The sequence below is a fragment of the Aulostomus chinensis genome, chromosome 24, assembly GCF_037954235.1.
Source record: "Aulostomus chinensis isolate RoL2024-O1b breed Wild chromosome 24, RoL_Achi_v1.0, whole genome shotgun sequence".
NCBI classification, from domain to species: Eukaryota; Metazoa; Chordata; class Actinopteri; order Syngnathiformes; family Aulostomidae; genus Aulostomus; species Aulostomus chinensis.
Window position 1 is genome coordinate 12,163,424 of NC_141343.1, and position 14,656 is coordinate 12,178,079.

The following is a 14,656-nucleotide window of genomic DNA, read 5'->3' on the forward strand; positions in this document are numbered from 1 at the left end:
GTGGGCGTTAATAAAAAGGCAAAGGTCAAGGTTTGAGAGGTTCACTTGGCTTGTTTCCTCTAAACCGCCGTTGGCCAAATATGCAGCCGTTAACAAAGTTAAACTGAGAAAGTTAACAAAGAAAATAGAGCAAATTATAGACGTTAGGGGACATTTTTTGGGGGGGGGGGGATGTTGGATTTGGTTCAACTGACAGTAAGAAATATACAACAGTCTTTTGGGTTGTTTTTTTTTGTCACGACACAAACAGCCTGTTAAAAAATCATTACCGTTGTGTGTCGTTACTTTATCAGACCTCTTCCGTTGTGAAGCTTCAGCAGTTTTGGCTCAGGAGTCTTAACTAACGAGGGCAGAGGGCCAAACTAAATGCTCCACATTTACTGGATGTGGATATCCCAGAAGGGTTTTCACCAAGTGAAGAGCTTTACTTTGGAAGTTTCAATTGTTATGACATTTTTTGACCCTGTTCCTGATTAGTCTCATAAGGGGTATGAATTTTGGAGGAGTTTTTGCTCTTTTCTGGGAGAAAAAAAATAAAAAAAATACTGGCTCGCGGCCCAGATGACCACAATACGGGATATTCAGTCTCAGAAGATGATATTTCAACCATATCCTGACAACAAACAAAATAACTTGGGTTGGTGGAATTTTTTTTTTTTTTTAGATTTTTTTTTTTTTTTTCACCCCGCATACAAAAGGGATTGTTTTGGGGCCGTAAGGATCTCATGGGTTGCATGCATCGACTCAGATTTTCCGAGGTGGAACATAAATTTGTCACTCTCAGTTAGATGCATGAAATGAAGCACAAAAGAAGTGGAAGTGACGGGGAAGGAGGTGGTGGTGGTGGTGGGGGGGTCAGAAATGGAGTCAAACATTCAACTCATATTTCCTCTTTCTCAGTGTGACTCTCACTTTGAGAAATACCTGTACCTGTCTTCGCCGCTCTGGTTGTGTTCTTTTGAAGTGGGTCTCAGTCGTAGTGACGCTTTTTGACTTGGAATTGGCGCCGGCAAACTCCCTGAACGCTGGTTTGACGTAGATTCACATCTGAGCTAACACACCTTATGTTTCGTCGGGTCCGAGCGGCGTTTCGACTTTTGCGGTCTTCGTCACCCTGGAACCTCAGGAGAGCGATGCGTGGGGATTTGGTGCAGAAGTATGACCAGGAATGGGCAGTTGGGGGGTCTTCCAGTGAACGTACCCGCGACAAGAATTGTTCACGACGAGCATTTTACCACCGTCACAGAATTAACATCCACCTGAAAATGCAATGAGTGAGGGTGAGAATTTTTGAAAATGGCGACTGTGAAGACAGTCGAGTTGAGACTAGGCTAGCTACCTTTAGCTAGCCTAGCCTCAACTCGACTGTCTAAAGGTAGCTAGCCTAGCCTCAACTCGACTGTCTTCACGGTCGCCATTTTCAAAAATTCTCACCCTCACTCATTGCATTTTCAGGTGGATGTTAATTCTGTGACCGTGAAGACAGTCGAGTTGAGGCTAGGCTAGCTAAAGGTAGCATAACGCAACTGCTGTTGCTGGCAGACCTCCGGTTCTCGCCGAAGAACAGACATCCGATCGTGTCTCCGCTCCGACTCGTTCAACTTTCTCTAACTCACTGCGCGTCGTTATAACAGCACGTTTAAGTACGTTTTCTACACAACTGCTTCCCCGTGAGGTCACATGACATGTGATCACGTGACGTGGTGCGTTCTCACCTCGGGGTACGATAAACTTACGGCTTTCCTGTCGTGTGCGATGCGCTATTATTTTCACATCTTGTAGCGAGTGAATGTTTGAGATTAGAAAGGAAAAAAAAGAACGCGTGTGTGATGCAACCCGATTTTAAAACCGCTTTGAATTTTTTTTCGGAATCTTGTAACGCGAGTCCCAGCTGTGGCTGCAGAGAACAGCAAAGGTAAAGTGTAAGACCAGAGATTTTGTAGCTTGGACCGACAGTGAGGTTGGACTGCTGGGAGTCCTTCCAAAGTAAATATAGCGACATATTTGAATGCATAATCCATCGCTGGAGGAAGCCTTGGCAATGAGGACGAAAAGGACAAAATTCAAATGATCCCACCAGGCAGCAGTTCCTCCCAGCCTCGGGGTGTTTGGGTTGCCAGTGGTTGTCAGATGGACTTTGAGGCTATAGGCCCTTCAGACCCATGGGCATCCAACCTGGACATCTCAAGGAAAGGAGAAAATTCTGGTCATGCGCTATTAAAAAAAAAAAAAAAAAAATCACTGAATTTCAGAGTGTTGAAAGGTGTTGACCACTAAGCTAAGCTAACGAGCTGCTGGCTGTTGCTTTCAACCTCAGAGTGTACCATCAATCTCCTCTTGAAACTCTCTGCGAGCACATTTCCCTGGCGTGAGATCGATATTCTCCTCTCACTCCCAAGAAGGAAAGCAAACAAGTTCACACCCTCCCTGAAGCCGAGCTTTTGCACAAAATTAGAGAAGCTATGAATTAATTTCCACCTTAACGGTCTTAGAATATTCTCAAGTCTCAAGCTGGTGTCAAAGTGAACCTCTCTGTCCGTTTAGGGCCCGTCTCTCCACGGGTTGCGACGGCATTCTCTCCCTACACAGTGTGTTTCATTTTCAGGAAATCAATATATATATATATGGGTGGATGCCCACAAATGTGGCGTTTCACTTCATTTGAAGCCACTGACACATTTCGCTTTCAAAAAAAATTCCCCTCTGACAATGTCACATGTTTTCAAGGAACTCGGCATAAATAAAGAAATCAAGCTGTTTTTACAATTTCCATAACGTAATGCCTTTGACATATTTTTTAGAGTTCGTGGCCAGTTCTGTTTTGTTAATCAAACTAAAATACCCTCGAGGTAAACACTGATTTAAAAAGATGGCGACAAGAAACGGAGCCAAGTCAGCCCAGACAGCCCCTCATAACTTTTTATGAAAAGCTTTCCCTGAAGTGAAAACGAGAACCAAATCTGCTGTGTGCAGTCCCCAGCAGGATGATCTCAAAAGTGCTGACACTCCTCCCAACAGAGCGAACATGCGGCTTTTTGGTGGCTGTTTCTATTTGTGCTTGGGTTTTCTGCTGATAGCCATCGCACTAATGGATTTATAAGTCCTTACGATGTGTCGCGCTTGTAAAAACGTATCTACGGCACTACGACAGGCTTTGAAATGCCCTTCCTTGTACATTTAAAGTAAAACCATCACTTAGATTTAAGTCGATCATATCATTTTATGACTTGTTTTCAAATCTTATGTGAAGGATATGTCTGAGCTGCCACATTGCATGCCAGCGTGGTTCACCCCACATAACGTTTGGCAGCTTGAACTCTCTGTGAACCGTCCAGGTTCAGGAAAGGGGAAACGTCTCTTTCCTCATGCCTCTGATTCACCTCTTTCAAAAGAGGGAGCTCGCAAAACAGCCGCTAAGTTCCCCTCGACTGTCTTATCATGCCGTCGTATTTTGCTCAAAGCAGTTCGTGTGATGTCTTTTGAACCTGCTTTTAATGACAGCTATGTGATAAAAGTCTTTGAATAGAGGGCGAGAGGGGAGTATAAAGGCGTGCCCCTCTTGGACTCATCGTCTATTCTATTCATCCGACTGTCTGCCCTCTTCCACCCCTGGGTTGTCCCGTGTGGCCGGAAAAGCAAGACAGATGGACATAACGGACAGACAGGCAGGGACGCCCTTCCCCTGCACGAGCCACACTTGATTAACTTGTGACTTTTTGTCTTGTTATTGTGGCCACATGTATCCGTTAGCAGTACCTTTCCTGTCTTGGCTGCTCAGTCCAGGATGTGCACCTGGCCAGGTGGTTAGGATCTGCTGAAAGCACCGGGGTTGTTGTTGCAAAGGTGCGCTCATGAGTCCTTTTGGAGTTGGTTAAATTAAAGGTGTTTTAATTCCGTAGGACCTATCAAACTTCTTCTTTTTCCGGCAGAAAGACGCCAGGTTCTCCTCTGGAAACACACTCCTGGGAGCACTTGAAAGGCCTTTGATGTTGCAGTGTTTTCCATGGGCAAGATGAAATGAAGACCGAGCCTCTGAGTGTTTTTCCCAGATGAATGATGAAAAGACTCATATTTATGTAGATGCCATGGAGTGGTAATAGCGCTTGTGATCACACAATGGTGGGAATAAAAAGCAAGACAAATCTGTATAAGGAGGTAGAGGGAGCGGTGGAGGGGTAGCTAGAATGGTGGACTGTAGCACAGGAGACCAGTGTGTGGAGCTTTCGTCAAAATGGAGCTCATTTAGACCCAAAACCTCAACTTTTCGCAAAGCTAACTGTTTCACACGCTCCACCAGAAGGCAGATACACATGAATGCTGCCACACTGGCGGCTGAGAGCTTTGCAACCACACAGCAGAAGTGTGGCGCAAGTGCGTAGAGGCGAGGCTAACTTAGAAAATCCAAGAGAGGAAGAGGACCGAGGGTGCTCTCGTTGTCCGAGTATGTCTTGCTGACTTTTGCAGATTGTCAAACGACAACCTGGGCTGAAGAAACATTGCGAAAAGTCATGTCAGCGAATCGCATCTACCAAGAGCATGCAAGGACAAAAGCTCAGCCCGACTAAAACATTGGACTGTGTGGACGGACCGGAGTAACAGCGGGGTATGATTGTATCTCATCGAGAGAAGAAGAAAGTCGAGCGTCACACAGTCTGGCGCCCAACCCAAGTTAATGTTAGCCTTCAAGCTAATAAAAAATGCGTGCCTGTGCTAGTTGTCAAGCCAACAAGTTTACTGAGTTCTTTGCGATCGTGGCTCGTGGTAAAAATATGTCATATCAGAGGGTCGGAAGAAACAGAGGGTTTGTCTGTGGGGTGTTGTCCCGCCCCTCCCTCCACTCTGATTGGGTGACTGGATCAAAAGTCATGGTTGCAACTGTAGGCAATCGGAAAAGAGATAAAACTATAGGCCTTAAGGAAGGGATTACAGCTAGCTTGGTGTATGAACCCAGTATTTCATACCGGGTGCGTGAATCATACATACAAAAAGAAAAAGGTTTGAGTGAATATAATATTGTAAGGTTAAACTCTGTCTGTTCCCTTCTGTCTGGCACCAGGCCGGTCACTTGTTTCCACGTCTATCAGCGTGCGTGCTCACAAGTCTAACATTTGACCGAGTGTCTTTTGACCTACTTCTCTCTGTCTATTACTGGTTCTCACTTTTGACTGTGTTTCATTCCAGGAAGATCACCTTCCTCACCCTTCTCCCCACGAAACCTATCAAATGCCTTTGAATTAAAGAGCTGCTAATCAGGAAACCCAAACCACACTTCTTTAATTGGCTTGCTTTCTCCCTCTTCGCTCTTACAGATGTGCAGATAAAATAATTCCTCCCCACTGTTTTTTTTTTTTTTTTGTGTGTGATAAGCGACGCTTCAGCTCAGATGTGAAAATTGCCTGCGGACCACAGCAGTAAAACTTGTTAATTTCACAAAATGTCAGATTAGAACTGAAAAGAAAGGAATCATAAGATTTGACTGTTGATCTGTGCAGCAAAGTCTCGCCCTTTGCCTTAACCCTTGTTTTGACAGTTACGGGTGTAGGATGACAATCACCTTTCTCATATCGACACACTGTATGTAGGCCAAGTCCGTACAGTCAAAACTGGGATGAGCTACTGGTGAGTGACACTTCCACTGGGGATCTTTCTTTGGTTCAATCTCTTACGCTCTCTCGCCATAAGCCACGAGCTTAAGCAGTCAAGTGAGTGGATTTATAGACCTGAGGCTTATGGCTTAGTCATGATTGCTTGAATTGGCACCCTCTCTATCAAAATAAATGGTCTTACTCCTAATGAGACTCCGGAGCTGTTGCAGAAGCTCGCTCCAGCTCATTAACTTGAATGAAAAATTTTAAGTTGTTTCTTTTCCTCGCTGGCATAGACACTCCCAAAAAATAAAGAGAGAAAAGTGTGCGTTTCTAAAAGTGAGACGCAGAAAATGGCAGCGTAGAGAAAAACATTAAAAGCGTCTCTCTCTTTTTTTTTAAAGCTTTTTCTTTTACACCAGCCGTAAAGGCTGAGTCTTAAAACCCTGCTGTTAAAGTGTCAATACTTAATAAATATTTTTTAAATTATACGTCCTCTAAAAGAGCCTCATTACCTTTTCTAATTAGCACCCATTTTCTGTGAAATCTAATCACACGTGCGCAATGTTTAAGCTGTAAAACATTTGAAGGCACTTTATGCTTCTGGAGGTTTTCACCGGACTATAAAAAAGAAGGAAAGGAAAAATGGTTGAGGCTTGGGAAAAGGGTCCCTGTCTGTCTCTTCCTGGCTAACGCCGCGGGGGCAGGCACACTCTCGTGCAAAACCTCATCCCTGCAACTCTTTTCCGCCATTTTTTTCCGCCTCATTTCTTTCTTGCAGAACAGTCAAGCCCCATAGAATATAATTATACATCTGAAAAATACGAAATATGATTTGTAGGACGTATACTGTGAGGAGATCACATGTTACGTACAGAAAATCAGTTTGATGTGGTCATGCATTGACACTCAAAAGGCCACCTGTTAAGAACAGAAAACGGGCGACATGATAATTTCAGGCAGCTCAAATGGTTGGATTTGGTCGATCGTCCCTCAGCCTTGGCAGGGAAGTGTTGATAGGAAGGGAAATGTAGAGAGTTACTGTCTTGCTCTTGGAGTTAGATGAGATTACTGGTTAGCTTAGCACAAAAACAGAGAAACGGTGACTGTATGTTTATTTTATCAGTCTAAAAATGTATATATGTATACACTTCCAATTACTGCCTACTCTGACTCTAACATTTATTCGGTTGAAGGTAGTTAGAAACTGTTGTTGTACAAGGCAGTATCTCATTCAAAATATTGACTTAACTGAGTTATTATCGGGCAGCACGGTGGTGCAGTGGTTAGCACTGTCGCCTCACGAGGCTGATTGATGCTCTAAATTGACCGTAGGTGTGACTGTGAGTGTGAATGGTTGTCTGTCTCTATGTGTTGGTCCTGTGATGGACTGGCGACCTGTCCAGGGTGAACCCCGCCTCTCACCTGAAGGCTGCTGGGATAGGCTCCACCCCCTGCGACCCTTAAAAGGATAAACAGTAGAAAATGGATGGATGGAGTTAATAGAATATTTTATTCTATGTAAATAGAGCCACTGTTAAAATGTTTTATAAGTTAGAATTTGTTTTCATTTTGAGACACGTTGTGACAATCACAGCTTCATGCTAACTGCTGCCCCCTATTGGTTTACAATGTGATGACAGGTATAAATAGCTTTGTTTCCCAAACTTACAAATGGTACCTTTAACTCAAGAGCGATAAACATGTTTCACCAACTTTAAAATGACTTTTTTGGGACCAAAACCAGAGAAAAGAAAAGAAAAGAAACCTTGTACTTTACCAAATTAAAGTTTTTTTTGGTGTGTGTGTGTGTGTGTGTGTGTGTGTGTGGGGGGGGGGGGTTCATTCAGCCACTGCCTGTTTTTTTTCCTTGTCTTTTACAAAACAGCCACAGGCAGATCACTCACAGCATCTAACAAATGAGAGCATTGACTTGCCACCGGTGTGGTCTCAAAGCCTTAATTTTTACTTTGAAGTTTTTTTTTGGGGGGGGGGGGTGTAGAAAAAAAACTCCCACCAGAAATCTACTGGTAAGATGAACAAAGATACCAAACACATTTAAATGAGGGCAGAAGGGACAACATCATAGGAGGGGTTGGGGACCTACATGAAGGTTTACGACTTTCTGACCCCTCCCAGATAAACAAGAATGACCTGATCTGTTTGTAGTGGGGATGAAATAACGCGCAAACCCCTGAGGAAAAAAGAAAAAAAAAAAGCTCTATGGCTGGGTTAAGGGTCTCGAATAGAAAAGCTATTAAAAAGCTACGCCACAGTTCCAAGCATGATCATTTGAAATAATAGCCTTCCTTGTACTTTCACTGAGGTTTGGGCTGTGAGGAGGGTGGTCATGGGACTCCCCAATGAGACGGCAACGCACTAATCTGCTCTGTATGGCCCATTCACATGTGTTCACACCATTGTTTCCACGTTCTAAACAGGAACTGCAATGTTACCCAAGGGAATAGTAGATTCGCCCTGCAGAAAACCTCCATCAATTCCTCCTCCTCTCATTTAAAGCCAGCGTATCCTCGCGGACATAACCTTGTTGTGTACATGATATGCATTGTGAAATAAAATGAAATTTTGGCTGTAATAATACGCAGCTGTTAAATGCTGTAGACACAAGGAGACAGAATGTATATACTGTAAGTGTGAGCCTGGGAAAAACCCGTTCTCTGCCACTGATGCTTTGGTTTTTTTTCTTCTTTTTTCCCCTCCCTCTCTCAAGAGTGATCGGTGCTGTAATTTATTACCCGGTAAACACGTGGGAATAGTATTTCAGCGCCACAAGATAAACAACTACTCCGCTCTACGCACATCTCGCGATAGAGAGCGCTCCCTCTGTGCTCGCCTATTGTGAGAGTTTTCCAACTCTCGCGTGGTTTCGGAAGTTTCCCACGCCTGTTGTTGTGGCGTCTGCTCTCTCTCTCTCGCTCTCTCTCTCTCTCTCTCTCTCCCTCTCTCCCTGTACTACCCGCCGCCGCCTCCCCTTTTTCTCCGTCTTCCTCACCCACCCCCTTTCTCCGTCTCCCTCGTCCCCTACACCTCCATTCTGCTTCTGTTGTCTCGGCGGATTGTTGGGCTGTGGGAGAGGAAAAAGGATATCGCGAGTATTGGAGTTTTGGTGAGAGTTTGTGGAAGATGGCGCCTGTTGTGACAGGGTGAGTCTGAGATTCGGGGCTGGCGGTGGGGAGCGGAGTTATGGATGATACAAGTTATTATCATGAAATGGCTTGATTTCAGTCCGTGTGTTTACGCCGCGGTGCTGCGTGGTGTTGCGGCGGCTGGTTAAGACGCTGGAAGCCGTTTCTTTGTCTCAATGTGTTTGCGTGCGAGTGTTTTTTTCTCCTCCCGTTTGACCAGTAAACGTTACTTGCCTGGGCTGACTGTTGCTGCAGTGTTGTGCGAGCTAGCCCCGGCTAAGCTACACTTCACCCTCGGTGGTCTTTTTTTTTTTGCCCCCCTCCTTCCCTCTTCTCCTCCTCCCCAGACAACAGCGAGCTCTTAGCTAGCAGGCTAACCAGCGACTAGCCATCAAAACAATTTATTTTATCCTCTCATTTTTTAAAATCTCGTGTGTTTGTTCTAATTATTCCTCGTGTTTGAATTGTTATCGTAACGTGCTTGGCGGTTAGCTTGGCAGCACGAGCTGGGGTTTAACGCAGCTAGCTGTCCGATAATGGACGTCAGCTAGCGATATGTGACTGAAACACGTTGTTTGCTTTGTGAGGGAGGAATACTTTTTTTCCCACCCCCCGGTAAATTGTTGACACCGTTAGGTAGTTTTGGATTTAAAAGGCGTGTGTATAACTGAAGCACCGCATGCAGCGAAAGGCGTGTATAACGCTACTTTTAATACTACAGCGGTGATTACTACTGCGTTCGAAAAGCTAGTAGCGTGCGAGAAACCCGTCATAACACCACATTGATAAATGTGGAGTGCATCTAAGGACATAATTGACAGATGAACACCCGGAGTCCCGTGTTTATCATGAGTACAACACGTACATATGGATTTAAACTCGTCTCATCCATTCATAAAGTCACTCTTTATTCAGTCTCCGTGTAATTGCTGCGATATTTAGTGTACAGGGACACTGAAATACACCCAAATAAACCCCCTAAATATCAGATTACTGCATGAATACTGCAAGGCAGTGAGTTAAATTTGTATTGTGTCAAATGAGAACAAACAATGCTCATTCCCGTTGAGGCTGCAGCTTTACTTTTTGAGTGTAACTGCAGCAGTAATGTGATTATATTTCTCAATATGAAATAGACTGTAGCTTTGCTGGTGTGTAGAGTAAAACCCTGCTTAGATTATTTAAATTATTTAGCTAGACTTAAACCTTTTTTTTGCGCTGTGGAGGCAGTAATCCCCACAGACAGCTCAGTGGGTGACAGACATTTGCTGGGCTTGTTGAAGGTGTGTGTGTGCGTGTGTGTGTGTGTGTTGCTTGCTGGGTGGGGGTGGGTGTGTGTGTGTGTGTGGGGGGGGGGGTTGTTTGCTGTGCGTGTTCACTTGGGGCTTTCCAGCAGACCTGAACTGATTTCAGTTGAGGGTGGGGAGAGGGGAGGGAGCATGTGAGAGGGCAGGAGGGTCAGGTCTGGGTGGCTGGCCACCTGTCCAGATGATATCTCTAGTTGTATGTGTGTTTAGCTGATTGTGGCTTTTTTTTCCACAAGGAGGGGCAGTGGGGTAGGGTGGGCAGGAGAGAGGGTTAACAGAAAATTCAAGTGCCATAAGGGGTCTCTTAGCTTATGTTCTCTGTAACGGTTGGAGGCATCACCCCCTTGTAATGCTTCTGGCTCTACACAGGGAGGAACTCCGTGACTGCAGGCTGGAGGGCCAACACCGTTGCTCCCTTAAGAGTTGTTGAAGTTATTTCATTTTAAAAGTACTGCCCGTATCGACTCATAACTACCGATGCTTCTCGAGTGTATGATTCTGATTTCTCAAGGTTTTCTTGCTTGTTATTTTCACCAGTCGTTCTGATTTTTATCATGATGAACTGCTCATTTCCCACTAGACACACCCACATATTTTTAACGCTCATCTTGTCCCCGAGACAAATTCGACCCCTCTCCATTTAAAAAAAAAAAAAACTGATTAAGGAGTTATGGTTTCACCTAAATGAGGTATTCTGACCTTAAATCGTGGTAACAAATTGGAATGAAGTTCACATCAGGGGTGTAATGGAGAATTTAGTGATGATATTTAATTCATGACCAAACCAGATGGAGTGTATATTTTTTTAACTGGTGGGGAGCAACAAGTGCATAGTAAGCATTAATACAAGACAAGGGTTAAAAGAAAAACCCCAATTGGTCCTGTTCTCATTGTGAGTTGACAAGAAGCCCCCCCCCCACCCCTTTTTTTCTCCTGCTGGTGCTTGCATCACCATTTTACATCACAAACGCAGTCAACCTACTACAAATACGTGTACAGTGTTCTCAGTGTTGGCCCTCTGGCCTGTACGCAGTCTTTGGTAGTTGTAGTAAAAATAGTGTGGAGAACAGTGACGGTTCCTCTGTTGTGTATTTTGGGCTTAAACATTTTACTTCAAAAATGCTTCTTTTTTCCCTCTAGTAGTCCAAATCCTCTCCATTTTCTGTCATTAGGGTTGGATACTGTTCAAGCAAATGCAGTATGGATACCTGGAATTCCAGTGCCCAACTATGCCTTTTTGTTGTTGTTGTTGTTTTAAGGTACTACTTTTGTTGTAACAAAACTGAAATTTAAAAAAAGGCAAAACTTCTGAATTTCATACATTTGATCCTGTAATTTTATCAACACTGTAAAAGAGCAGGTTATCGTCTGCTAAGACGATAACAAAACTTATCTCCAAAACAAAATTAAACAACAAGCTGATTAATTAACGGTACCATGTCATAGTGAGGTTTCACGCCATGGCATAGTCCTCATTGGGGTCATCCTAGGCTAAAACCATGACTGCTGGGAACTTGCTACCGCTCATGCTAGCTGCATGTGCTGCTAGCTAGCGTAACAGCGGGTGACTAAGCATTGATGATTTGACTTTTAGTCGTTTTGCTGAAATATATCCGAAGTTTCACCAGGTGCTTCTGCAAGTTAAGTGTTTTTCCCTGGCCAGCCTTGTAAAACTGCTAGACTGCCATCAATTTATAAATATTGTAGCCACATTTTTGGACTCTCTGTTCTCTGGTGTGACGTAAACACTCTCTCACAGTGTGTTGAGTTAAAGATGGACGGGAAATTCTTGCTCTTTCTCGCTTTCTTCTTGCTTTACTCACAGTCACCACGATGTAGTCAGGTACCAAACTGTGGTACAGATTTCACCTGTGTCAGTTCTCAGTTGTCTTGCTGACAGTAAACGGCCATGACAATCAATTTATAACCCTTGTTTTTAGCTAACAGCTAGAAGTCGGTAGCAAAGACTGCAAAACACACTGCTGCTGTGACAGTTGATAGATTAATTTTGGCTAGTGCACCGATCCAAAACGCTCAGGGATATTAAGCTATGGACATTTAACTCGTCTCGCCTGAGGTCTCCTTGCAGCAGCGCACTCGCATCCTGACCTTGCTTCAGTCAAGTGCGTCACAAACGGGAATTTTCTGTTCACTTTTACACATTAGGCGCCACACATTTGTCCCCGGGGCATTTGTTGTTGCTGCCGTTGTTGTTCAAATGAATATTTCAGCATCAAGCATAAAACACGTATTGTATAGAAAAGGTCAGAAATGCTTAATTATCATTCTATATAAAATGCAAGACAGTTGCTGTCTATGCTTGCATGCAGTCACATGTGTGACAGTTGACTCCGTAATTCTCCACAGTGCACAAATCTGCCCCCCTTCATATAGCACAGTCTTCCTCACAAGAGTTTGCTACAATAACACACGTGCGATCTGTCTCATTGTCCTCCGCCGTGATGGGCGTGTTTAAAAAACCGTGTCGTAATTTTCCTGCCCTCCACCTGAGAAGCGGATAGCGATTGCTGAAAGAGCAGCACTGTTCCTGTAGGATGATAAAATCATGAATCACTTATTTCAACACCGCTCTGCCTTTTGCTGTGCCCCTGGGGAAATGAGGATCCATTTAGCTCACCCCCCCTCCATCCCACTGCCAAAAAAAAAAAAAAAAAAGGAGTGATGGGAGTCTTTCAGGCCAAAAGCCAAGTGTCTCTGTGCTGGTGTAATGATACCACTGAGCCCTTTTCTTTGAGACACAAACTGTGTGTTCTTGTATTTGTTAGCGTGTAGTTTGAGCTCTGCGGCGATGTAGATGATCACGAGTGCATGCGTGTGCGGCTGGATGAGTGTGAACGCCTTGACATAAGAGTGTTTTTTTTTCATGCGTGTATGTGTGTGTGTATATCCATTCCCCCAAGGGTCCTCTCCTCTTCCCTGCTTCCCTTTTTATGAAAGGAGAGGTTCAGAAAGAGCAGCAGATGTCGAAGCGCTGACCTTTATGGTGGCAGAGGCTTGGGCTAGAGTTAAAAGACATGCCGAATCGCCTCACCCCCACCCCCAGCCCCCCCTGCCTTGTCCCGCCTGTGTTGATCCACACACACATACACACTCCGCTACCTTTGCTGCAGCATTGACGGATCGGTTCACGATGGAGATGATACGAGCTACCTGATCTGTCTTTCACCCCGGGATCCTGCAGCCTCACAGCTCTGGGTGCTGCCCCGTATCCACCCAGAGCTGTGAAAATCTTCAAAGTGTGTGGTATGTGGGGGTTGGGGTGCTTTACAAAAGTCACAGGCATAGCACCAAAGCAAATGTGCCACCGCCACACATCTTGAGGGTGGGATTTATTCACATGCATACAGTAGCCTATTGTTTTGGAACTTCATGCATATCCATTACTTCACATGATTGAAATATGCCCTGAAGCTTATAGTTTCAGTCAGCGTTCGGATTCAACTGGTTTGCCGAAGCGATGATGTGCCTCTTGAAGAACCACACGCCCTAGTTGACTCAGTGTCTTCATTCTCTTGTTTCGCTGTTTGTGTCTGTCTCAGGAGAACAACCACAGGAGACACCCAGGGGGATAGAAATGCACATTTTTGCGTAATTTGGTTTGGACCGCCTCCAGCTTGGCGCTCCTTGCTCTTGGTCCTCTGCCACGTGCTTGAGTTTGTACAAAACCAGATTTACCATCACAATAATATGTCCCTGTATTTTTTTTTTTTTTTACCTCCCTCCTGCACATATCATAGCAAGTGGCACCCTGTGGCGCATCTGATCTGAGGCGCAAGGTTAGGTTACCTAATTTCTGTGAGCCAGGGGCCTGATAGGGGGGTTAGATTTCTCACACAAAAGCCATGACAAGGGGACATTTATTTACTTGTGCAAGGGTTGGAATGCATTCGCCTGAGCTCATACTTTTATCTCTTGGTTCTTGCAGAAATCTTGCTGCTGTTTGCTTGGAGAGGATGGGATGGAACATTCTGATGTAAATCTAAAGCCAGTGTGGTTTTGAAAACAGCCCTGGCGTCATGTTTGATAGAGGCCCAAGTCCTCTCGGTGTTGTTGTTGGCTTCAGCGCTCAGTGAAAGGCAGGCAAGCACACAGATGAGGCAAAACGCGATAGATGGGTAGCTCGGCGTACCTCTTTGCTGATTCTCCCTTTGGAGCAGCTGGTTGTCTTTCTCACATTAACTCTCCTCATCCAAGAGAGTTTCCTCGGCCCTAAATTTAATTTTCCCTGTTCTTTTGCTGTTTGTAGTAGTTTGCCAAGGGAACGGTGGCTTCTACTGTGTCAGCACTTTCTGTCCCCTCTGTCCCTCCACATTCAGGATGTTTCATTCAGAAAACATGAACTGATTCCGACTTCTGTTTGCTTTCATTCAGCTTTAGTAAGGAAACTACTTTGATTGTTGGAGCAACTGAAACTATTTACAGTTTGTTTTGGGAAAAAAAAATTGGTCCTGTCTCCTGGGATATGTATTCTGAATTTGCCTTTTATTAGGACAAGAGCGACTCACGGCAAGGCCTCTGATTGGCTGTATAAGACCAGAATATGCTGCTTCTAGAAGAATATACCAGCCTTACAGAGGAAAGATTTATTTTCTTACTC

At 44.5% G+C, this 14,656-nt stretch overlaps 1 protein-coding gene across 4 annotated transcripts in view; it reads left to right on the plus strand.

Moving 5' to 3' along the window:
• The window catches only part of rbpjb (recombination signal binding protein for immunoglobulin kappa J region b), a 76,622-nt gene that overhangs the window by 20,995 nt on the left and 40,971 nt on the right, over positions 1–14,656 (plus strand). For 2 of the 4 annotated variants that reach the window (XM_086197127.1, XM_086197126.1), the window contains exon 1: positions 8,571–8,749. The exons of 1 other annotated variant lie outside the window; for it this stretch is intronic. Coding sequence is in view for 1 of the 3 variants with exons in the window: in XM_086197126.1 (XP_086053252.1) it covers positions 8,730–8,749 (20 nt within the window). In the remaining 2 variants the exon portion in view is untranslated. Of the gene's footprint in view, positions 1–8,527; positions 8,750–14,656 lie in introns of those variants that run through there. One more of the 4 variants, XM_086197129.1, reaches the window with a different exon arrangement.